The following is a 24,474-nucleotide window of genomic DNA, read 5'->3' as shown; positions in this document are numbered from 1 at the left end:
TGTTGATTTTAACATTGTATTAAATATTGAACATAATAACTAAGATTAAGATGTTTTACATTTATTTTTCAATGTTTAAGTTAAACTATACAATTAACTAATGTATTATTTTCTATAATAATAATAATAATACTTGTTTTTAAATCATCAATATATTAATGTCTTTTAATAACAGCCTAAGATGTATTCCTGGAGCGTCATACAAGTTTGGTTTGCTGAATTTGATTGACGTGATTGAGAGGTTTTATATTAAATTTTTTCATTATTTTTATTTTTCATTGACACCTAATCCTTGGCCAGAACACCTGTGTCAGACTGCTTTTTAACGCGCAATACAACAACCGGCCGCAGAGCGGCGCATTGCACCTAAGACCCTCCCGTGCATCCCCTTTCCCTGGAAGCAAGTCGTCCGCCAGATGTCGCGGCGTCTCTGCGTGGGAAGAGGAGAGGAGGGGCCTGGCCTGGGAATCCGCTGCTTCCCATTCCAGGCGCAGGGGCACAATATGGCGGATTAGGAGGCGAGCTACGCGCCCGGATACAACGAACAAATCGTGGGATACCGATTCCCCGTGTCGCGGAGAAGGCAGGAATATAGGCTTTTTGGAAAGCTCACGCACAACTTTTAAGACTTCCCGAGACATGCATTTCAGATACCAGTGAGCGCCTTCGTTGCTTTGCCCCACTCCAAATTGGCTGTCTGTCCGAGATCATTCCTATCACCCAGGCCCCCCACCCCGAACACACTCTTGGTTCCTGGGGTGTGGAGACAGGGGCCGGGGAAGAGGAAAACAATCGCACTTTATCTGGAACACCAGGCTCCGTGGCGCGGGACAGGGCTGTCAAGGTGAGTTACATCGCTGCTTCTCGGAGTATATTAACAGTGCAAACTTCTGTTCATCGCCTCAGTTTGTCTGATACCTATGCCTTTTCGCTCAGGTTTTTTTCACGTTAGTGGGTCGTCTAGCCAAAGTAAGCAAAGCCCTTTGTGGCACAACCGAGACCCAGGCGCAGGTTTATGTAACGTTAACGCACCGTGCAAGGATGTCTTGGGAGCGCACCCAATAATGTTTGAAGCAACGAGAACATTTGCCGAACTAGCTGGGAGGCAAGGAGGGAAAAATGAGGGGGTTGGGGTGGGGGGGTCTGCCGAGAAAAGGGAGGGGGAGAGGAAGAGAGACACGCATAGCTTTTAGTGGAAGTCAGGCAGATTGTGCGCCAGAACGCAGGCGTGATTTCTGACTGGATACAATACTTCACTTGATGCATCGTGCCAGTGTTAGTGGTTTCAGACTGGATACGTTGTGAAAATAGAATTTATGTTTCGATGACCAAAAAAAAAAATCCCAAACTGGTTACTTTGTAGTAGTCTGATTTGTGACTTGATTAATAATTGCGACGTGAATGGTTCTAGGGCTAGGCTGGATGCATAATAAAGATAACAATGCTTCTTGACTGGATATTGTTTTAATATTATAAATGTATAACTAGATAAAATACAGGAAATATTTGAGCAATATCAAACCTTTTTTGGACACCTAGCAATATCAGTGTTCTCAGACTGAATATATTGTAGCAATATATTCAGTCTGAGAACACTGATATTGCTGTTTCAATAACAATAGGCTATATTTTTTTCTGAAAACAGTTCTGAATGTATATATTATAGCAATACGAATATATCTGGTTGGATAAATTATTGCTATTAATGTTTCCAGACCAGATAAATTGTGGCTATGTGAATGTTTTCTGACAGGGAATATTGTTTTGATATATACTAATATTATTATTCAGATTGGATACATTGTAGCAGTTTCTAAGTGGATATGTTGAAGCATTTACATTGTAAATTGTACATGTACTAATTTTTTCATTGGATATATAAACAATTTTTTAATGGTCTCAGACTAGATGTATTGTGGCAATGTCAATAGTTCCTTATTAGTAAAAATATGAATGTGTTCTGACTGGATAAATTGAATTATTAATGGTTCCAGGCCTGTAAATTGCAAGTCAATGCTACCTAACTGGATGGTTTGTAATGTTAGGAGTGAGCAAATGACTGTTTGCATTGTATATAAATGATTTTAGACTGGATAAAATGTAACTGCTAATGTTTTCAGACCAGATACACTGTAGGTATGCATATTCTTTCTGTCTGGATACATTGTGGCACTATTAATCATCCCAGACTGGATACATTCTAAACACTGTTAACAATGACAGATGGGAAGACAATGGGAGTCCAGTGCGTTCGCGTCGCGCGCTGTGGCCGCTGAAAGTGAACATATTGATCAGCGCTTTGTCGCTACATGTTTTTAAAGAGTAGGTTGTGTGTGTGTGTGTGTGTGTGTGTGTGTGTGTGTGTGTGGAGAGAGGAGGGGAACGCGAGGGACACAAACACAGGAATTATGTCGCTCAGACGTCCAGTCAAGTGCGCTATCCGTTGTCTTATCTTGCTAATAAGTTTTCTGTTTTATGAATCTTAATTTTTTAGTTTCCCTACCACTGCAGTGCTAGCATGCCTAGAGAATACTGGATTGAATCTAGTCACTCAACACACTATAGCTTTAGTCTTTCACTGAATATGTGTTTTGTATGAATGTATGAAAAAAAAGTAATATGTCTAAATGAAGAGACTTTGTTTTTACATTTTTAATGTGTAAGAGAACCTTTGGTTAGCTGATGGAGTGCACCTCAGTGTTATTGTTGAACCATGGAGGGTGTACAGGACAGGTTAGAATTTAAATATTAAAATATTAATTTTGATGCATTAATATTGAGACTATTGTCAAGTTGCATTTAGTGCTGTATAGCAGCTTTGCAGTTATAAACACGAAAAGCAATGTCTCAATGTTGCAAAATTCATCAATTTTAAAACATGAATTTAGCTGCAATGCAGCTCTACAGAAGGCAATAATGTCATTATCCAGCTCAGTTCAAATTCAGTGTAGTTTGTTCAATTCAGCTCAATCATAGTGTCAATGTTGCAAAGTAAAAAAATATATATATATATTTAAAAGCAGCTTTGCAGAAGACTGACATGTTATTATCTAGCTCTGTTTAAGTTTTTGTGTTCTCATCTGATAGTATCAGAATACATATGTTTTAATCATCAATTGAGTAAGCAAAAGGCGAAAATGGCATTGAATCTAAACTCTATTGGTATTCTTTTCTATATATGCTTCCTATTGTTATGGATGCAGTGTTTGGGCAAGCAAATGTGTGAAATATTGTATGAAATCCTGCAGTGCTCTTAGTTCGCTCCAAATCAGGAAAACATATTTTGTACATTTTGTTCTCTGCATTCTTAACAATTCAGCAGGTGTCCTAGTATATTTGATGTCATTGGTCTAGTCTCACCTTGCTTGGTTTTCTCTATCGACTCATCCTGTTTGGACCTGTTATTAGCTCTCCCTGCAAGCAACGAGGTTATGAAATAGACCTGCACCTTTGGCAACCAGAACCCACTGCTTTTGCATTGATCCAAGTGTCTATGTGAGTAGTTAGATGGCATTACAGCACCCACAATACCTACAGTGTAATTATCACAGGCATTATTTTGCATACATTCTGACACAATTCACAACAAAGTGCATTCTGAATGGTAGTTAGGTAGTTAGAAAAATAGACATTTTATGGTAATTCCTGAGAGATTATTTTGTAGTAGTATGAACATGCCCATTTTTGGTATGAACGCTCTGTGTAGTGTCATCATATCCATTCCAATCATAATGCGTCCATTTAACATGCACTGTCAGGTAAAGCAGAATAGACATGAAGGCACGTGTGTTCTGATTGCACTGATTGCAGAGATTTGTTTTGGAATAATCCAGTCACAGAGTCTTAAAGGAATAGTTCACCCAAAAATGAAAATTTCCTGAAAATGTACTCCCCATCAGGACATCCAAAATGTAGATGAGTTTGTTTCTTCATGAAAACTGATGTGTAGTGAAAAGCTAAATTTATCCACGTCAGTTGGTTGAGTCCTGTACTTGTGGATTATTGTGATGTCTTTATCAGCTGTTTTTAGACTCTCATTCTGACGGCACCCATTCACTGCAGAGGATCCACTAGTGAGTAAGTGATGTAATGCTAACTTTCTTCAAGTCTGTTCTGACGAAGAAACAAACTCCTCTATATCTTGGATGACCTGAGGGTAAATACATTTTCAGATTTTCATTCTTGGTGAACTATTCCTTTGTAAGCATTGTGAATTATGTTAAATTTGTTTGTAGAATAATCATGTGTTCTAACAGACCTGAAGGCTTTTTCTGACTTGATGAACTTCTGATCCAGTTTCTATGATTAGTAATTGTTCATCTTCTTTTTGAAGTGAGACTTCTGAAGTGCTGTCCTCAGAAACAGTTTAGCCAACTACAGATGTCAGAGAGGATAAGCCACTGGATCAGTGGAGAGGGTGGCGTCTTGGGCGTTGTTTTCCTCCTAACTCTCAGTAAGCAAAAGGGCCCAGGCAGAATACATGCCAGTTTATATTAGCAAAGGATCCTGGGAGATTTTGCAAGACATTTCACTGTTCGGGCTGTTCGGGTTTGATGACATGATAGGAAGTGAATTTTGTTGCTTTGAGTCATGGAGTAAATTAATATTGTCTTCTTAAAGGGACAGTTCACCCAAAAAGTGTAAATGACATTTAAAACTTGCGTGACTGCCTTTCTTTTGTCTAAAGTAAAAGGTTTTGAAATTTTGAAGAATGGAAACAAAATAAATCAGATGATCCATTTTTAGCTTCTCTGGAAAAATCACTCACAAATCAGATAGAAAAGTTAACAGATCAGTGGAATGGAAGAATAGCAATGAATGACAAAAAAACTGTTATAAGGCTTCAGAAGACTTGAAATATAAGTCCTGGGAACTACTTTTATGATACTTAGGCTAAATGGTGATTCTGCATTGCTTTTGAAACTTGACAGCCCTAGTTCTCATTCACTTTAATTATGTTGAAAGCTGAGCCAGGATATTGTACCTTTTGTTTAAGAAAGAATGTCGTGTGGGTTTGAAATGACATGAGAGGGAGTAAATCATGACCAGTTTTTTATGTTGTTGTTGGTTTTCCCCTCAGATTCTGTGTCAGATCTGAGTGAGAGAAAAACAGGAGTTATGAGAGCGCTCTTTCGACATCCACTGTATGTGTGGACTCACGGTGTGGCTCAAGCTAACTGTGTGCTAAATACTGACCTCATCTTTGCTACTTCCTGCCCTCTGTGTGTGATGTGGCTAGACCAGAGCATTCTCTGGGAAACCCTGACACAAGATTGCCACAACCCCCCCCCCACCCGGTGGGTTAAACTTATCCATTTACCTTGAAATCTTTGCACTTTGCACAGAATTTCTCAAGTAAGATTGTGTGAGTGATCAAGGATTTTTATCTCTAGCTATTGTATGTGACTCTCAGGTTAATCAACATTCCAGTTTTCTTATGCCTGCCTTTTGTATTTATCATGTCTAAATTAAAGTCACTGCTAATGGCTTTGTTGTAAAACCGACATATGAGCTTATATAATCTCAATTAATACATAAACCGTACACTTAGTTCAGACGTTTTGGAGTGAAAAAGAATTTTCAATGTTTTTGGAAGCTGTCTATAATGCTAAGCAAGACTGCGTTTATTTGATCAAAATGAGTTAAAATCAGTAATATTGTGAAATACTAAAATAACTGTATTCTATTTTAAAATTCTGATTTTTCATAAGTCATTATTTAGTCTTCATTGTCATATGATTCTTTAGAAACCGTTGTCATATGCTGATTTGGTGCTTAAAAGCATTGCTTGATATCAACCGTGTAAACGTTTTGTATCATTATAAAAGTCTTTACTGTTATATTTGCACAATTGAATGCATCCTTGCTAAATAAAAGCATTAATAATAAAAAAAGAGTATTAATCACAAAACTTTGAAATTACCTTTTTTTAAACCTTATTTTAAAACATGTATTATACTATTATACTTGTTTTCTTTTTATTAATTTCCAATATTGTGGTCTTATTTTACCATACAGAAAATACATCATATTATGGAAGTAAATGTTATCATAACAATGGTATATCATTTACCTAAAAAGGAACTGTTTTAAACAGGGTTAGTTTTGTACAAATTTTTATGTACTATAGTTTATGTAAGAAAAATTATATAATAGAGCTCAAATTAGGCCTAAGAACTCAGAAATAGTTGTACATAAGACAGATTTTCACACAGGTCAAATTTTGGTGAACTCATCAACAAAAGTATGCATAGCCGGGCCAAGACAGAATCTCTGTTGCATTTTCTGTGCTGATTTTGGTGGGAAATATGAGAATAAGTAGTAGTAAACATGGTAAATTGTATTTGTTGTTTAATGAGATCTGCATTTTTTGGTGTGAATGATAATTCACCTTTAGCTATTTTGTAACTTATTTTGTAACTTGAGTAATCATTCGATCCCTCTTCTGAATGAGTCGCTGGAAGCGGTGCACAGGAAGTTTTGCAGGCATCACAAATAAAAAGTGGGAAAAGTAGTGCACCAGATGGATTTGAACAAAATTATCCATCTACATTTAAATTGAATTTAGCTAATGAGTTTATGTATTTTGTGGTATGTTTTCCTTCCTCATTTCAACTGTAGGATGCATTCTTGTTCCTCTATTGTCAGCCTTTGCACTGGCAGTGCTAAGGTCATGGGTTCGATTCCCAGGGAATGCATAACTGTGTAAATGTTTTCCTTGAATGCAATTCATGTAAGTCAGTTAGAAGTTTGGGGTCAGTAAGAACTTTTTTTGAATTAAATTGATAGTTTTATTCAACAAGGATGCATTATATAAATCAAAAGTGACAGTGAAGACATTTACAATGTTTCTTTTTCAAATAAATGCTGTTCTTTTGAACTTATTATTTATCGAACAATCCTGAATCAAAAATGTTTTACGGATTCCCACATATTGATGATAATAATACATGTTCCTTGAGCCCAAAATCAGCATTTCAGAATAATTTCTGCAGGATCATGTGACACTGAGGCCTGGAGTAATGATTCTGAAGATTCAACTTTGCATCACAGGAGAACACAGTTTAAAATATATTAAAATAAAAAGTTATTTTAAATTATAATAACATTTCACAGTATTACTGTTATATTGTATTTTTGATCAAATAAATGCAGCCTTGGTGGGCATAAGAGACTTAAAAAAAAAAAAAACCTCAACGGTAATGTATGTTGCTTATTGCGAAGAAACATTTGAATGAATTAGTGCTGTCAAACGATTAATCACAATTAATCGCTTCCAAAATAAATGTTTTTGTTTACATAAATATGTGTCTACTGCACTCTAAAAAACACGATGGGTTGTTTTTAACCCAAGGGCTGGGTAACTACAGGACAGAACACATTTGGGGTTAATTTTACTCAGCAAACTAGGTTGTGTATTTAACACATCATAATGGGTTGATTAAACCCAGCTAATGTGTTGGTTAATTTTTATTATAATATAGCTTATTTTTTACTTTATACATGAAATACTTTTTACAGATTAAATTAAATCCTCTAAACTTTTGTAAAATACTCCACACAACCACTGGACTGGATATGTGACACAGCGGCCATCGTAAGTCTGCAAGACAGAAATTGCGCATGAAGTGTTCTATTTCGGACAGGGCCATGCTGCGACTGCCTTCATAACCTGTCCAAAAATTAACAGTAAACAGCTCTGAGGAAATATTTTAACATCCAAAGTATTTGTAATCTGTATCTTTAAATCGGTTATTATTTGCAGTGTCGGGCTTTTCCATCACACGATAAGACTGATGTTTAGGTGATTCACACCGCGTGCTGCCGTATGTTGCTCTGCATGAAAATGAATGATATACAGCACAGTAACTATTTTATAATTTTTTATAAAATATAGAACCGTTTTTTCCAGAAGAGGAAGCACAATCCCTTCGATAAATAACTCAACTGCTGTGTTACGTCTGACCCAGGATCTAAAGAAAACAAAAACAACCAAAACATCGGGTTGTTATGTCTGAGCCAGGAGCTGGGTAACGCTAAAAAACTACCCAAACATTGGGTCGTTACATTTGACCTAAGAGCTGGGTTACACAAAAACTACCCAAACACTGAAAAAATTACCCCAAAAATTACCCAGAAGGAACAACCCAGCATTTGGGTTAAAAAAAAAACAGGCTTTTCCAGTGAGTGTATATTTATTATTCATATATAAATACACACACATACAGTTTACATTTATTTACATATCTGTGTATTTTAAAGGAAAGTGGTTCCAAACCATTGTGACTGCTTACGCAAGACACATCATTATAGTATGATCTGTAAAGGTCAAGAAAAGTTATCTCGACTTTAATCTGGTGCAACGTTTAACAGTTTGTGCAAGAGATGAACGCGCAACCTCAGTGGTAGTGCATTTTCATGTTCATGTTCTGAAAACGCTCTTTCACTCCACGGTGCAATCTAATGCAATCGAGACGTAACTCTCCCGATAGGATGCAGATATTCTGCACACGCCCAAGTCTGTGTTTTGGTTTGCCTGGAGAACGTGAGACTTCTGCATGCTCGTCCTTTAGGAACAAGGCTCTTGGTGAAGCTGGACGCAGGCCATTTGTGCACTTAAAAATAAAATGATGTCAGATCTCAGAGGAAAACCCCCTATTATGGGTATCATCTATTAGAGGTGTGCCATTTCCTATGTAATTCGCCGAGATAATTACCCAGGCCTGACTCATCAAGTAGACGGGGCAGTTTGCATATGCATATTTGACCAATTCAACACAAAGTAAAGTTATGCAACAGCCTGGCACTTTTCCAAAATACTATTTTGCTTTCCGTGGTGTGTTAGTTAGGTGAGGGTGTGGCAGCTTTTGGGCTGAATGACGGATCTGGCAGACAATCAGACAGGCGGCAAAGGAAGGAAGAAAGCAATGTGCTCTCTTGGGTTACGGCTTTCCTGCCAGCTCCAGAAATGGAGATGGGAACAGATAGAGGCCGACAGTGAATGTATAGAGCGGGAGAGGAGAGATGTGATGGACTATCTGTCCCTCCCATCTGAAGGGTTTCTGCAGGCTCAGCCAAAAAAGGCGCAAATCATTTCCGATTTGCCCTCCACCTGAAGAATGCTTAGCCGTGTGCATGCTCAGACTTTAAACGAATTACATTTGACAACGAGCTTCTAGAATTCTTGTGGTTGGCAGTAGAATAACAGGCCTGTGAACGGGCGCTGTGGCGAAGCTGATTTGATTAAATTGTCAGAGATTAATGTGACTGTGAGTGTAACTTCTTTGTATGGAAATGGTCAGCTGTTTGCATTACCTAACTGCAGATTTCCATCCAAATTAACGAAGGAGGGCCACAGATTTACATGTAGCCATTCATAGCTTGAAATGAGCTAAGGCAGCATGACAAACTGAAATGATAGCCAACAAACAGAGACACTGTTTGGGAAAAATCACTGACATGATGCTGTCACGCTGTTTGTGGTTGCAGGGCATCGATACATGGTTGCTAAGGTGTTCTCAGTGATTGCTATGTTATTTCTTATGGCTTCAGGTTACTTCTTCAATATACAGTATGGATTGGGGTATTCAAATTTTTTCACCAAAAATTAAATTAGTACTTTTTTTTTTAGAATGTGTGCATTAAATTAAACAAAACTGTTAATTTAAACATTCTATCGATGAGTCTTGAAAATAAATTGTATCACGTATTTTATTATACTGAGACTTTCTTCCAAACATAAAAAAATAGTCCAAATGTATGGACTTTTTCTTTTTGCCTTTTTTGCCGTTCATTCAAATCAATAACTCCAAGTCAGAATGATACTAATAGTTTAGCAAGCGACACCAATGACTAAGAAAAATATCATGGTAAGAATCATGGTTTGAAATTTGGCATCACACACTTAACCAAGACAACCAGTTAAGTTGTTTGGTTTACATGCCTTGTGCCCCAGAAAACAGGGTTGTAATTGTGGGCATCTTGACCCCAGTGATTATATAGACGCTGTGTAGATGTGGGAAAAAATGGAACTGAGAACCATATTTTGTATAAATTCATAGCTTTTAGAAGGTGACACTACAGTCGCAAACAAAAATGGCTAAAATGAACATCAGTATTACTATAATTTTTAATATGTATTTTTTTCTAAAGTAAAGTTTTGTTGAATTAAAATAAATATTAATTCTAAATATATATGTGACAATATTGGCAGGGTCAGTATAAATCTGAACCACTCACCCCACTGGGCTGGCAGACAAAACTCTTATTGTTGAGCTCTGTTAGAGTTCTGAACAACATGAGGGTGAACAAATTACACAATTTTCATATTTCGGATGAGCTATTTCCATATGAAAGGTTTCTTTATACGAGTCTTCGCAATGCCATTTTTTTCGAATTGTTGTGTAATTATTGAAATTCTCATGTAAGCAGCTCAAACTGACTCTTGATGATCCACTGAAAGCTCTTGGCGGTTATAGGGCACGGCCTGCTGATGTTCGGATGACACGGGTTCGTTGCTAAGATGAAATTGGAAGCTGATTGGCCCATCTGAAGAGCAGCAGCACCACGGATGCTTTTGCTAGATGAGTGGCAGACGGGGCTGGATTATTTCAGGGTCTGACCCTTTAGATGGGCATGAGGATTATCACAGTTTAGTCAGTGAGACACGTTGAGATTACAGCATGGGTTAGCGGTCAGCTTGCTACCCTCTGGATCCTGGCTTCAGATGGTATGATTATATTTTCACTCCTCACATCAAACCATCTCACAACTAAAAGCTTAATCCCCTCGGACCAAATCCGCAGGCATCTGCTGGATGAATTAAAGACACTTGGACGTCTAATATCTGTTGCTGTTGTCTAGATACATGACCATATGTGCTGCTGGGTTTGGCTGGATCATGTGTGGGGGGGGGGGGGTTCACTTGTATATCTTTTCCTAATTGCAATGTCAAATCTTTGTCAGTTTTTGTTTTATTTTGATGTTTTAAAAAAAGAGGGTGTATGTTTTCATGAATTTAAAACCCAGTCTAATCAGAATGTATCACATTGACAGAATGAGCATCATATCTCTGCTTGATGTGTTAGTCTGAGAGCAGTGATTAATTTTCTGTCTCAGTTTAGAGGTTGTGTGCACAATTATGAAAGGCCTGTAATGCACTCATTTATGAATGGCATGACAGCACGGTTGCCATCATACTGAAAATCAGTTATTGATACCAATATCAGCCAAATTGCACTATTCAGTAAAGCTAATTAATGATTGTTGTCTTGTTTTTTTTTAGAATTACCAAAATAAAATTAATTTAAATATAAAAAAATAAACCAATTTCATTATCATTCTAAAGTAAACTTTTAATATTAATTGTAAGGATATTAATATTCAAGTTTTAATAATAAAGAATAAATCATTTTTGACATTCCTATGCAAGCAGTATCATAAATGTGTAGTATTGTAAATGTAAATTATGTTGTCACTCTGTAAGTGTGTAAGTCCTCTTTTTCTTTTTTCATCTACAGGAGATCATTGTGCGAATGAGTGAGTGATGCAGGTTTCGTTTCTACAGGTAAGTCTATTATTTGAAAATCACAGAGGTTCCTATGAGGACAGTCCCTTAAAAAAATAAATAATAATAATAATAATAATAATAATAATAGGATTCTGTTGGTGCTGTTAAAAAGTTAAAGGAATAGTTAACCAAACCAAATAGGTAACCAAAATTACAAATTGCTCAAAATTTACCTACCATAGGAAACAGCTACCATCACTTGAGAGTTAAAAAAAATAATAATACCTATGGCTCCTGCTGATATATTGAGGCACTTATGAAGTGAAACGAATGGTCTTTGCAAGAAATGTAATGTTTTTTACAGCAGTATTACTGTCTGATTTGGTGAACTTTGTTCATCACTGAAAAAAAAAAACAGTTCTAAACAACGATTGATTCATGAACAAGACTTCACTCTGGACTGTTTGCCTGAGGCTGTGGATTACAGATGATAATGTTGTGAATAATTGCACAGAATGATTGTTTCGCTTCATAAGACCTCAATATATCATCAGGAGCTATGGGTATTGATTTTGTAATGCCTGTATATTCTTTTTGACCCTCAAGTGATGGTTGACTTGTATTTTATGAATCTCCAAATTTGCCATTCGACAGGTTCGACTGAAACCCAAAAAGTCCATTAAATTGGTTTGTGCTTCTGTAACCAAATCTGAATTTTCTTTTCCTGTGTAATGCGACAGCCATGTTCCTGTTACACCTTGAGCTGGAAAGATATTGATGGATCTCTAAATGTTTGGCGGAGCACCATGTATTTTGATGGAGCATGGGAGGCTCAATTCACACTTTTGGGGGAGATAAAACCATGAATGGCATATTTATAGACAATAAACTTGGTTAAGAAATGGTGTTTTGGTGCAAAAAGAAAAATCTTACACCCTTCACATTTGAATAGCGTTCATTTATAAGACTGAGACGTGGCATAGATTGCTTTTGGCTCATGTTTTGTTTACTCTGTTTCAGGGCAGTATGGGTGTGTATCCTCTGCTCCTGCTACTCCATGTGGCCTATGTGGCCCTCAGCACGGCCCAGATACTCCCTGACCCTTCAGGTAAGGCATCAGTAAGGAACACAAACTCCTTGGTTAAGGTAATCACCTTGCTTGCATTAGAAAAAAACAAAACACTAATATCCTTTAGAAGGTCTAGTTATTCTTTAGTGTTGATGCATTTCCTGCAGAGCCACTTTACCTCAGATTGGCCTTGGCTTGTAACTTTCAGTAACTTATTATGTCTGCTTATTAAATTGAGATAAGTGTTGTTTAACCTGAAACATTCATATATAGAACATTAAAAGCAAGCCTTCTATATTAAGTACATGAAGTTGTACCATTGCAATCCATCTGCTCCCACTAAAGAATGTCAAATATTTGAGGCCCAGAAAATTACCTAGGAGTGGCCCGGAGGAAATGGCATTTCCTCGCACACCTACTTTTGTTTTGTGAGATACTTACCTCACCTGGGGTTGGTCAGAACTTTAAAATGTTGCTAAAGTAGTTGTTAAAGTCTCACTTAGTCTGCATTTATTTGACCATAAATACAGTAAAAAAGTTTTTGCATCATTATTCCAGTCTTCAGTGTCACACAATCCTTCAGAAATCATTCTTAAATGCTTAAAGTTGCTGCTCATAAATCTTTCTTATTAATATCTATGCTGACAATTTGTGTTGCTTGATATATTTGTGAAAACCATGACGCATCTTTCTCTCTCAGGTGCAGTCGTGACCGCCAAACCTACACAACCCCCTCCCACATCTATCTCTATAGTCACCCAGGCACCCCCATCATCCACCCCATCTTCAGCACCGTCCCCTGAACTTGTTGCAACAACAGCACTCAATGACTCTGCAGGCGTGGTGACCCCAGAGGTTCCTGCCCCTCCAGCTGTCTCTACCAAGGCACCAGCCACCCCCTCAACCCCATCTGCTGCACCACCGTCCCTCACCACCACTGGAGTTTTGGCTACAACAGAGCCCCCTACACCTGATCTGACACCCACTCAATCCACGTCAGAGCCTGAGACGGGCACCCCGTCTGCCCCTGCAGAGACCACCACAGCTGACATCACCAAGCCTCCAGGTAACATTTGTGTTTTTGTTCATTTTGAAACCGATTGAGCTGATCTTTTATCCTAGTATCTTCCAACTGTTTGTAAAGAATGGTTTACACTTTTCCAGTGTGTGTTCTGTCATTTTAATCGATTCCTATTGTGACTTTCTGTTTTTCTCATGTAATGAAGATGATGGTGGGCAAGGTAAGTTTCTGTTACCATTTTCACTTAAATTTTCAGGCAGAATGAAGTTTTTTTTATAGAAGTAACCATTTGTTACACAACCTGTTCAGAGTTTTTTATACATTACCAGTTCGAAGGAATGAAGAATTGATTAGTGGTCAGACAAAATGAGGTTTTATAAATGGCTGTTGGCAATAAATTAGGCCATTCGTCAGATTTAAGATATCAAATAATAAATAAATAAATATATACATACATACATAAAAATGACATGAAATATCATAAAAAAACTATTTTACTTTGCTACCCATGTTAACTATCTTTAAATTCCAAAATGATTATTTTTTTAACATAACCGTTACATACCGTTCAAAAGTTTTGGGTTGGCGCTTTTGAAAGAACTCTCTTATGCTCACCAAAATTGCATTTATTTGTTCAAAAACAAATAAAAGGGTTTAACAACTCATTTTGTCCTCAACTCAGATGACACGGCTATAATGGCAGTGATGGTCGCCCTGTCCTCTCTGCTGGTCATCGTCTTCATCATCATCATCCTGTATATGCTCAGGTGAGCCCCAGGATTCAGAAGCTGCTCATTTAGTACAAAAAGTGCTTACGACAAAGATTCCAGTTCAAAAATACGACATGATGACAAAGTTATAAGTGCGGAAGAGCCAGCAAACACTTGCACTTTCATAGTAGAACGGATGAGAGAAAGCGTTCAGAAAGCTCCATTCATCAGGAGACCTGCAAGGGCAGCAGGGGGCCACAGGACTGAATTGTCCAGTTACCATGGTAATGATTGGCTTTTTGTTCCTCTCCTTTGTGGCAGGTTTAAGAAGTACAAGCAGGCAGGGAGCCACTCCAATTCCTTCCGCCTCACCAACGGCAGAGCTGACGACACAGGTACGAATAAAAGATTGTGTGTGTGCATCTCTGTGACCATACTTGGGAATTGTTGTTTTTAAGAGTAGCAAATATATTTGTCAGCTTTTTGCTTTTACATCTTGACTGAGAGATTTGTGTATTACTTAAGCATTTTACTTTGAATTGTACTGTGTCTCCCTCTACTGGTTGTCCCGGACACAACATAGATAAAGGACAAATTGCAAGTCATTCTTAAAATGAAAAAAATAAAAAAAGACAACCTTTTGTAAGAAAGTTTTTGTCTCTAACATGCATCCTTATGTTTCTATTTTTCCAACTTTATGTTTCTACCCCATTCCCTACGCCTCTTGTCCTTGCACCATCTCTCAGAACTTCAGAGTGTGCCGCTATTGGCCCGCTCTCCTAGTACCAACAGGAAGTACCCGCCCCTTCATGTCGACAAGCTGGAGGAGGAAATGAACCGGCGAATGGCCGATGACAATAAACTCTTCCGGGAAGAATTCAACGTATGTGCACAAACACACAACCGTAGTGCTCCAAATCATGAATGGACAGATCAGAGTCATGACTCGAAATTTCACCATCTTAAGAATAACATAATATATATTTGTGGGGTTGGTGTGTATCTCCTCGTCATGCTCTCGGCCCATGCATGATTGGTTGTTTTTTTGCTCTGCAGTCGTTGCCTGTATGTCCCATTCAGGCCTCATGTGACGCTGCCTCGAAGGAGGAGAATAAAGAGAAGAACAGATATGTCAACATCCTGCCCTGTAAGGCATTCCCACAACTTACTTCCAAGCCACAGCTGATAAAGCATGCTTATACCAGAGCTTACAAATGAGTTCATTATGTGAAAATGGCTGTAATAAATAATGCTGCGAGCCTTAATCTCAATTTTATTTTGTATGCCTTTTCTCAGATGATCATTCTAGGGTGCATTTGACTTCTCTGGAGGGAGTTCCTGACTCCGACTACATCAACGCTTCCTACATAAACGTAAGCCCACGAGCGCAAGTCAGATTTCAGTATGAAAAATGTATATTTTGAGATTGGTTGAAGATTGCAATTAACCTTTTTCAGTTTTTTTAAAGATACATTTTAAGCGAATGTAAGATGAAAGGTCATCTAAATGTAAAAAATAGGGGATGTATGCTTAAATTCTTAAGAATCCGTTATAAAAACAAGACCTTGACACTTTTTTCACTATTTTATTTTTTTAGGGATACCAGGAGAAAAACAAATTTATTGCGGCACAAGGTAAAATTGCTTTAATTAATTGCTATTATAAATATAGAAACACGTTTGCATTTATTAATCAACAGAGAGCTAAACCCAAGATTGTTCATTGCAGGACCAAAAGAGGAAACGGTCAATGACTTCTGGAGGATGATCTGGGAACAGAACACTGCCACCATCGTAATGGTAACCAATCTGAAAGAAAGGAAAGAGGTAAATGCCACAGGAAATATATTAGATGTAGTCTAGTGTCAAAGGAGAAGTAAGCTGATCTTTGATTTTACAGCCTCGGCTCTTATAATGGTTTTAGAGTGCAACTTCGAGGAGGATGGCCATTAATAAAGATGCACGATCACTGCGGCGATGATGATTATGATAGATTGTGCTTCATATCCGCAGTGTAAATGCGCTCAGTACTGGCCTGACCAGGGATGCTGGACCTATGGAAATATCCGCGTGTCGGTGGAGGACATGATGGTTCTGGTTGACTATACCATCCGCAAGTTCTGCATTCAGCAGGTTTGAAGCTCAGATGTTTCTCTGCAGTCATTCGTGGTCCACCAATATATTGGACACGTTGTTTTTGCCATTTTGAAATTTGAAAGTGGGCAATGAATGAACTCATTTAGCTAATTAAAAGAAGTGATAGCTTCTAGGTGAGCTCATCGACAATGAGAACATACATTGATGCACATACATAAATGCATCTATATATATATATATATATATATATATATATATATATATATATATATATATATATATATATATATATATAACTTACCAATTACAGGGAGTGAATTATTGGGTAATTATTACAGGGATTGTTAGACCTTTTTTCTGCAAACGTGAGACATAGATAAAAAAAATAGTGGGGAGATCACTACCAATAATCTTCTAAGCAGCCCATATTATATTACTAATCTGACTTTGGAGAATCCTCACTGTAATTGAGAAAGTCAAAAAATGTATATCACTATAAAAACTTTACAAATTTACATACGGCAAACTTTTTAAGTGGTCTCAAAAAAAAAGAAAGCTTTTGATGGATATTGTTGAAATTGAGTTTGTTGAAGGATGACAAACTCTGTTGTGTGTGTTTAGGTGGGTGATGTGTCTGGTAAGAAGCCTCAGAGGCTGGTCACACAGTTTCACTTCACCAGCTGGCCTGATTTCGGGGTTCCCTTCACTCCCATTGGCATGCTGAAGTTCCTTAAGAAGGTCAAGAACTGCAACCCACAGTATGCTGGACCCATAGTGGTTCACTGCAGGTAAAGAGCTTTATTATCTTGTGTATATGTGCACGACCATTCAAGAGTTTAAGAGTTTACACACACCCAGAGCAATGGGGAAGCCATTTATGCTGCAGCACACGGGGAGTAGTTGGGGTTTGGTGCCTTGCTCAAGTCATGAGTATTGAAGGTGGAGAGAGCGCTGTACATTCACTCCCCCCCAACTATAATTCCTGCCAGTCCAAGACTCTAACTCACAACCTTTGGGTTAAGAGTCCGAATCTCTTAACCATTAGGCCATGACTTCTTCCACGACTTGTTTATTCAGCAAGGATGCATTAAATTAACCAAAAGATATTTATAATGTTACAAAAAATTTGTTTCAGATAAATGCTGTTCTTTTGAACTTTCGATTCATCAAAGGCCCTGAAAAAAAAAAAAAAGATTTCCATAAAAATAGCAAGCAGCACAAATGTTTTCAACATTGATGATGATAAATGTTTCTTTAGCACCAAATCAGCATTATAAATGATTTTCGAAGGATCATGTGAAAGTGAAGAACAGCTGCTGAAAATGAAGTTTTTCCATCACTGAAATGAATTACATTTTCAAAATACATTAAAATACAAATTGTTTTAATTTGTACTAGTATTTCACAATTGTTCTTTATTTTTTGATCAACTAAACAGCCTTAGTAGCTTAAAATACTTTTAAACATAAAAAAAAAAACTAACTTTTTATTGGTAGTATTTTTGAGCAGGTTTTTTTTTTTTTTTCTTTTTTTTTTTTTTTGTGAAAGTTTGCGATTTCCAGTAACTGATTTTCTTCTGTTCGTCTCAGTGCTGGTGTTGGCAGGACAGGGACCTTCATTGTGATAGATGCTATGCTGGACATGATGGGGGCAGAGAGAAAGGTTGACGTCTTCGGATTTGTCACACGGATCAGAGCCCAGCGCTGTCAGATGGTCCAGACTGATGTGAGCTCATACAAACCTCTCATTAATGCCATAAAACAGCTGTATTCGGTTTCCAAGTCCTCATCTCCCGCCCTCCATCTCTCCCTACAGATGCAGTATGTGTTTATTTTCCAAGCTTTGCTAGAGCACTACCTGTACGGAGACACAGAGTTAGAAGTGACGTCTCTGGAGTCACACCTGAATAAGCTGTACGCTCCTTTACCTGGAGCCGGCTGTGGAGGAATGGAGGCAGAGTTCAAGGTAGCACACAGCTTTTTTTATCTCTTGCTTTTCTGGAAATAATAACTGGGACCATGTTTAAGTGTAGGACATTTTTTCTTATGTTCTGTTTTATTGATTAACTTTTTCTCTCTTTTAGAAACTTACCTCCATTAAAATCCAGAACGACAAGATGAGAACGGGGAACTTGCCTGCCAACATGAAGAAAAACCGTGTTTTGCAAATCATTCCATGTGAGTTGTATATCACTGGTTAATAATCAGACTGTGAATTGAGAGAATAACTTTGGAATAATTAAAAACACACTACCGTTAATATGTTAGAGGTCAATTATTATTTTTTTATTACTTTAATGTGTCCTTGGTGAATAAAAGTGACAGGAAATAAATTTAGTGTTTCGTGTAGATGATGTTCTTTTTACTTTTTTTACATTTATCTCTTGTTTCTACAAAAATATTAAGTAGCAAAACTGTTATTTTCAACACTGCTACTAATAATAAATGGTTCGAGCGTCAAATCAGCATATTATTATGATTTCTGAAGGATAAAAGCATTTTAAAAAATTTTACTGACCCCATACTTTTAAACGGTAGTGTGAAAAAAAAAAACACATTTATGTAGTTTATACTTTTTTTTTGTATATAATTATATTATAATTTATACATGTTAATTTTTACATGTTATTTGGCAGTTGCTTTTATCCAAAGTTTGTTGTAGTAAATTTATCAGCATGTGCATTCCTTGGTTACTTTCTGAACCTTCACTGTTTCTTCCAGATGAGTTTAACAGAGTGATCATCCCTGTAAAACGAGGGGAGGAGAACACCGACTACATTAACGCCTCTTTTATAGATGTGAGTAAAACCCGTCTGACCTCAGCCAACAATTACTCGCAACTCACTGAGATATCGTTCAGGGAAGCCTGGAGGGAATGCTACAATATTCCACACTCTGTAGAGAGACCACACAGCATGCTTTTCTTTTGGGAGTGGCTTAAACACACATTTTTCTGGCATGAAGTTATATGGATGCCCATGCTGAGATTAGGAGCCTGGGACGCTGACCATTGCGGTGTTTTAAAACCTAGTGACAAGCTCACTGGAATTTTTTTGGAAAGAGAAACGATTACTTCTATTCAGCAATGATGCAATAAATTGATCAAAAGTGACATCAAAGATATTTATGTTACAAAAGATGTCAAATAAATTCTGATCTTTTGAACCTTGTTCATCAAAAATCTGTTTTGAAAACAATGTTTAAGAATTGAAACTGTCTTCAACATTGATGATAAGTAGCATCGCAAGAATGAATTACATTTTAAAATGTATAGAAATAAATTTTGAATGGCAATAATATTCCATTATATTAAGAGTTTTTAATGTAATATTAATCAAAGAAATGCAGCTTTGGTGAGAATAAGAGATTTTTGTAATGATGGCAAACTTTTTAATGGTGGCATATCCATGATTAAAGCTGGAAAATGTCTAGTGTATACAGATATAGTCATATATATATGTGTGTGTGTGTGTGTGTGTGTGTGTGTGTGTGTGTGTGTGTGTGTGTGTGTGTAGGGTTATAGGCAAAAGGACTCGTACATGGCATGTCAGGGGCCGCTGCAGCACACTATTGAAGACTTCTGGAGGATGATCTGGGAGTGGAGAAGCTGCTCTATCGTTATGCTGACCGAGCTGGAGGAGAGAGGACAGGTGAGTTCACCTGCCTCCTTTCTCTTTGTTTGTAACATCTATAAATATGCTAACTCCACTTACAAAGGTGACTTTTTGTGGTTAAAGATCTTGGCTAGCAACAGAAACATTGTTGCATTTTCAACCACGACATATTGAGGCAATAGAAAAATAAATCTGAATTTCCCCGACTCTCTGCAGGAGAAGTGCGCTCAGTATTGGGCTAGTGACGGTGTGATGGTTTGTGGAGACATGTCCATCGAGTTGAAGAGGGAGGAGGAAAGTGAAAGCTACACTGTCAGAGACCTTCTCGTTACCAATAACAGAGTAAGTCCATTCATAGGATCTCCTGAAACGCTGCATTGTATCTTAATGTTTGCCATTGCTGCAATTGCCATTTTTCTTTTTCTTTCGCTCTGCAGGAAAATAAGGCTCGCGCTGTGAGGCAGTTTCATTTCCATGGCTGGCCAGAGGTGGGCATCCCGTCTGATGGGAAGGGTATGATCAACATCATCGCTGCAGTTCAGAAACAGCAGCAGCAGTCTGGAAACCACCCAATCACTGTGCACTGCAGGTAAGCCACATCTACTCCTCTAGCCAATCAGGAAGCTGAAACATGAAACCTTTTTTTATGTCAACAGATATGTTTTTTTTTTTTATTTTGTTTTCACATTCACTTTGGTGGCTTTTTGTGAGGCATAATTCACATTCCACATGCAAAACCTATTTTCACATAAATTTTTAAATTTCACCATCATTCAAAAGTTTGGGGTTGGTATAATTTTAAATGTTTTTGAAAGGCTGCATTTATTGTCCATAAATACAGTAAAAGATTAAAAAAATGTAAAGTTCAAAAGTACAGATTATTTTCAAAATGGAACCTTTTTCAATGTTTTTTTTTAAATAGAAACACACACACACACACACACATCTATATATATATATATATATATATATATATATACAGCTTTAATTCAGTGTTCCCTTTGTTGGATAGTGAAAAGTAAATAACCCATAAAACAAAAACAGGAAATGACAAGTTATTTAATGCATTTGTGGTTGTTACAGCTGTATACTACTCGGCTTATTACATAAGTTATTCAGACATACCATAAATCTTACCATAAATTGGATAAAGGACATTTTGGTTAGACCGGAATGCCAACTTTAATAGGTCTCACTGGTTTGGCAGCTTAAGTAAGGTTTAGTGGTTTTGTAAAGCTGGAAGGCATCCATGGGTGCTCGGTATGACTTAACCAAAACCTGTCCATAGTTAGATCTCCAAAGCAATGATGAATGATGAAACAGACAGAGCTGCAGTGTCCAGCGGGAATTCAGGGTCAGCCAATTAAGCAAAGCCAGAAACAGACTCATTAATATCCACAGAGCGGTGAGTAATTGATTTTCGTGTGGTAACAGTGCCGGAGCGGGGCGCACAGGGACGTTCTGTGCTCTGAGCACGGTCCTGGAGCGGGTGAAGGCAGAGGGCATTCTGGACGTTTTTCAGACGGTGAAGAGCCTAAGACTACAGAGACCGCACATGGTGCAGACACTGGTGAGAAAACACGTCACATCGAAAACAAATCACAGACTTTATTTGATTATTGTGTGAAGCCTTAAATCCTTTTCAATTTTGATTAATCGTGTAGTCCTGGTAAAACATCATTAGAACATGAAGAGTAGAGGGTGATATTTTATTTTCACTATAGATTTTTATGTTTGTACCTCTATTTTTTTGGAAAAATAATCACCCAAACAAAAGTTATCTCACATTCCTACAGCCGTTTTTATCATTACATCGGCTTTTCCCCACAGGAGCAGTACGAGTTCTGCTACAAAGTGGTCCAGGAATACATTGATGCCTTCTCTGACTACGCCAACTTCAAGTAAAGCCACACCCACCCGCAGAAGATCGGACAGACTTTCCCAGACACGCACCCACACTTTCACAAAAACACCGCTGAACGAGACGGACTGCCAGCGCAAAGCAAAAGGGAATAAAAAACTTTTGGCCGCTAGGAGCGAGAACACGTCGGTGCTGAAGATGGAAAGAAAACAAACAAAGAAAACACCATTAGAGATGCCTTCTTGAATATTTTGTAATATTGCTCTTGTTTATAAGGCCCTTACCCATTTCTCTCAGTGTAAATATGCTCTTGTATTTTTGTTTTGTTTTGTTTAATTTGTTTGGTTTTAGAAGCCATTCTGTTACGGTTTTTAGAGTGACCTTAATATAGTTAACTGGTATATAAATGCATACGTGAATTGCGCTATAGAGACAGAGCAGTAGCAAGAAAAGGGTGCTTTTTACTGGGTGTTTTAACAACAACTTCCTTTTTTCTCTGCAGTTGAGTGACTGAAACTATTTGAATGGCAGCTCAATACCACTATGTTGTTGCCTGTAGCTACATAACGCGGCAAAATCAACCAACCGTGGTGCATCAGCGACTGTAAACACGCGCCCTCGCAGAAAACACTTCACTGTGCTTTTTGATTGTGTTTACTGGAGTGACAGATATAATTTTTGAATCCATTTTTTAAACAGGGACCGGTTTTTGGGCCGTGACTAAGGTCTCGCTTAGATCTGAAGATGTTAAGTGTGTCTTTGTGTTGTCCGTTGTGTTACAGTGTGCCGACTTTGTCCGAACTAGACAATGGTAGGACAAACAGGAGAGTGTTAAGACCAGAGAAATTCCACTTAATTCCACTTAAGTTTCATTCCATGCCCAAACATCTTTTCTTTTCAAGATCGCTCTAAAAGCACCTTCTGTAGTTGTGATTATAATCAAAGAATTTATGTATTTACTCGCTCAGATGTCTAATAATTGGCCTTAACAACTGTGCTTATCTTCATTTGATGATCCCACCGGTTTCTCTAGTTGCAAGGTACTGGTGCAAAGTTGATCTAGAAAGTTCTAGTAGAAATGACATATGATCCCCTGATCATCTGTTCCTGCCCCTGTAAAGGACTTCATGGTGCCGAAGGCAACGAGCCCTTTCCAGCTCCACTGAGCCAGTTTATATGACGCTTCAGTCCTAGCATAAAGACCAGGTAGATGGTTAAAATGAGGACATGTATTATCATTTTATATTATCACCCCTCTGTCATTCAGATAACCAGGTTCTTGAAACTGTTATTATTTCAGATCCATGATATTCCGAATGATGAATTGCAGATTTCTATTACAGCTTGCTGTGGGCTTCATCTTAAGGTATTCCATAAAACGCTGACGGATTTGCTTGAGTATTGTGTAAGTCGACTAACTCTTTCCACATGAGACACCGTGCCAATAGCAGCCTCTCGGGGGCAGGATCCTTTTTCAGAGGTGGGAAAGTGCCTCATCGCGTTCCTGTAGCTTCAAGCATATTCCCACCCGCTCTTTTGTAGCCCATGTTCTCCCGATCCGCTGGGACACTGTGGCCTGTACGGCGTATGATAATCTGTAATGGAACCCAAACGGTTGCTTTTCTGCATTTTTGGTGTGTTTTCACACTGTTTTTTTCCTTTTTTGCTTACATGCCATATAAAACCATCCTGAAGGAAGCACCAGACTTCAGGACAAGTCCCTCAAAACCCAAGCTCTTAATGTACGCAGAGCAATCAAGAAGGGAAGCCACGTATCTGGGGGCTCACTTCATTCTTCAGTTGAATGTGACATTGAAACGGCTTGCTTGGATAAGCGAAAGGACAAAGACTGAAAAATAAAAGATTCTGCTATCCAGAAAGAAAACATGAAATTTTGGATCTGAAACCTCTCTCTTTGATTGGATTGTTCCTAAATTTCAAACTACAGCCTGTTTTATGTTTCAGAAATCCTAATAATGTTACCCTTTCTGATTTTTCTTCTTGTACATAATGTAAGGATATTTATATTTCATTCTTATCTGTTGCTTTGCTTTTATTTTATTTGTATCTTTATCTTTTTTTAAGATACTTGTATATTAAACTGTACTGGGACCATTTTGAAATGTATTAGTTTTTGTTTTGTTTTCTTCAGTTTTTAATTCGGTATTATTGTCTTAAAATCTAATTTTTTAATTTGCATTTGTTTATTTTTAGTGTTTTGTTATACAAATTTGAATATATATGTATATATAATTATATATATGATGCAAATTATATATAATTATATAATGCCAAACGGCCAAACCTAATAAAAGTGCTTGAGATTTTATCTGCAGTCATTTTACTTTGTGTATCTCATGTAATTATAATGTCGGAATATACTATCATTCAAAGTATTTTTTTTTAACTTCTTTGTGTGTGTGTGTGTGTGTGTGTGTGTGTGTGTGTGTGTGTTCGGTGTACATTAAAATATGCAGTTTCTGCAGGCATATGATACGAAATTTATTGGCATGTATATGATATGCATCTACTCGCAACACTAAACCTAAAAAAAACATTTTAGTCTTTGTTTGGAGTACTATTTGTATACGCACT

At 37.5% G+C, this 24,474-nt stretch overlaps 1 protein-coding gene across 1 annotated transcript; it reads left to right on the top strand.

The window, feature by feature from the left end:
* The first annotated feature begins 464 nt into the window (after nucleotides 1–464).
* LOC113038767 (receptor-type tyrosine-protein phosphatase alpha-like) lies at nucleotides 465–23,980 on the top strand. Its single transcript, XM_026196410.1, has 23 exons — nucleotides 465–844; nucleotides 11,520–11,566; nucleotides 12,530–12,617; nucleotides 13,279–13,644; nucleotides 13,805–13,819; nucleotides 14,282–14,366; nucleotides 14,631–14,704; nucleotides 15,056–15,192; nucleotides 15,366–15,456; nucleotides 15,606–15,682; nucleotides 15,907–15,943; nucleotides 16,038–16,135; nucleotides 16,322–16,441; nucleotides 17,027–17,193; nucleotides 17,995–18,130; nucleotides 18,221–18,370; nucleotides 18,489–18,582; nucleotides 19,126–19,202; nucleotides 19,920–20,054; nucleotides 20,235–20,360; nucleotides 20,456–20,607; nucleotides 21,453–21,588; nucleotides 21,849–23,980. Exons 2-23 carry the CDS (start codon nucleotides 11,546–11,548, stop codon nucleotides 21,921–21,923), a joined length of 2,457 nt encoding a protein of 818 aa, XP_026052195.1. The 5' UTR covers nucleotides 465–844; nucleotides 11,520–11,545; the 3' UTR covers nucleotides 21,924–23,980.
* The last annotated feature ends 494 nt before the right edge of the window (nucleotides 23,981–24,474 follow it).

Source organism: Carassius auratus, chromosome 21 (assembly GCF_003368295.1).
Source record: "Carassius auratus strain Wakin chromosome 21, ASM336829v1, whole genome shotgun sequence".
Taxonomy (NCBI): Eukaryota; Metazoa; Chordata; class Actinopteri; order Cypriniformes; family Cyprinidae; genus Carassius; species Carassius auratus.
Note: the sequence above shows the minus strand (reverse complement) of the source record. Positions and strands in the feature narration are given on the sequence as shown.

Excerpts from the sequence above, each read along its gene's own strand:
- LOC113038767 (XM_026196410.1), top strand. The coding sequence starts at position 11,546 with ATGCAGGTTTCGTTTCTACAG. Across the intron at positions 15,457-15,605 it reads ATATGTCAACATCCTGCCCT|ATGATCATTCTAGGGTGCAT; the intron begins GTAAGGCATTCC and ends GCCTTTTCTCAG. Across the intron at positions 15,944-16,037 it reads CAAATTTATTGCGGCACAAG|GACCAAAAGAGGAAACGGTC; the intron begins GTAAAATTGCTT and ends TGTTCATTGCAG.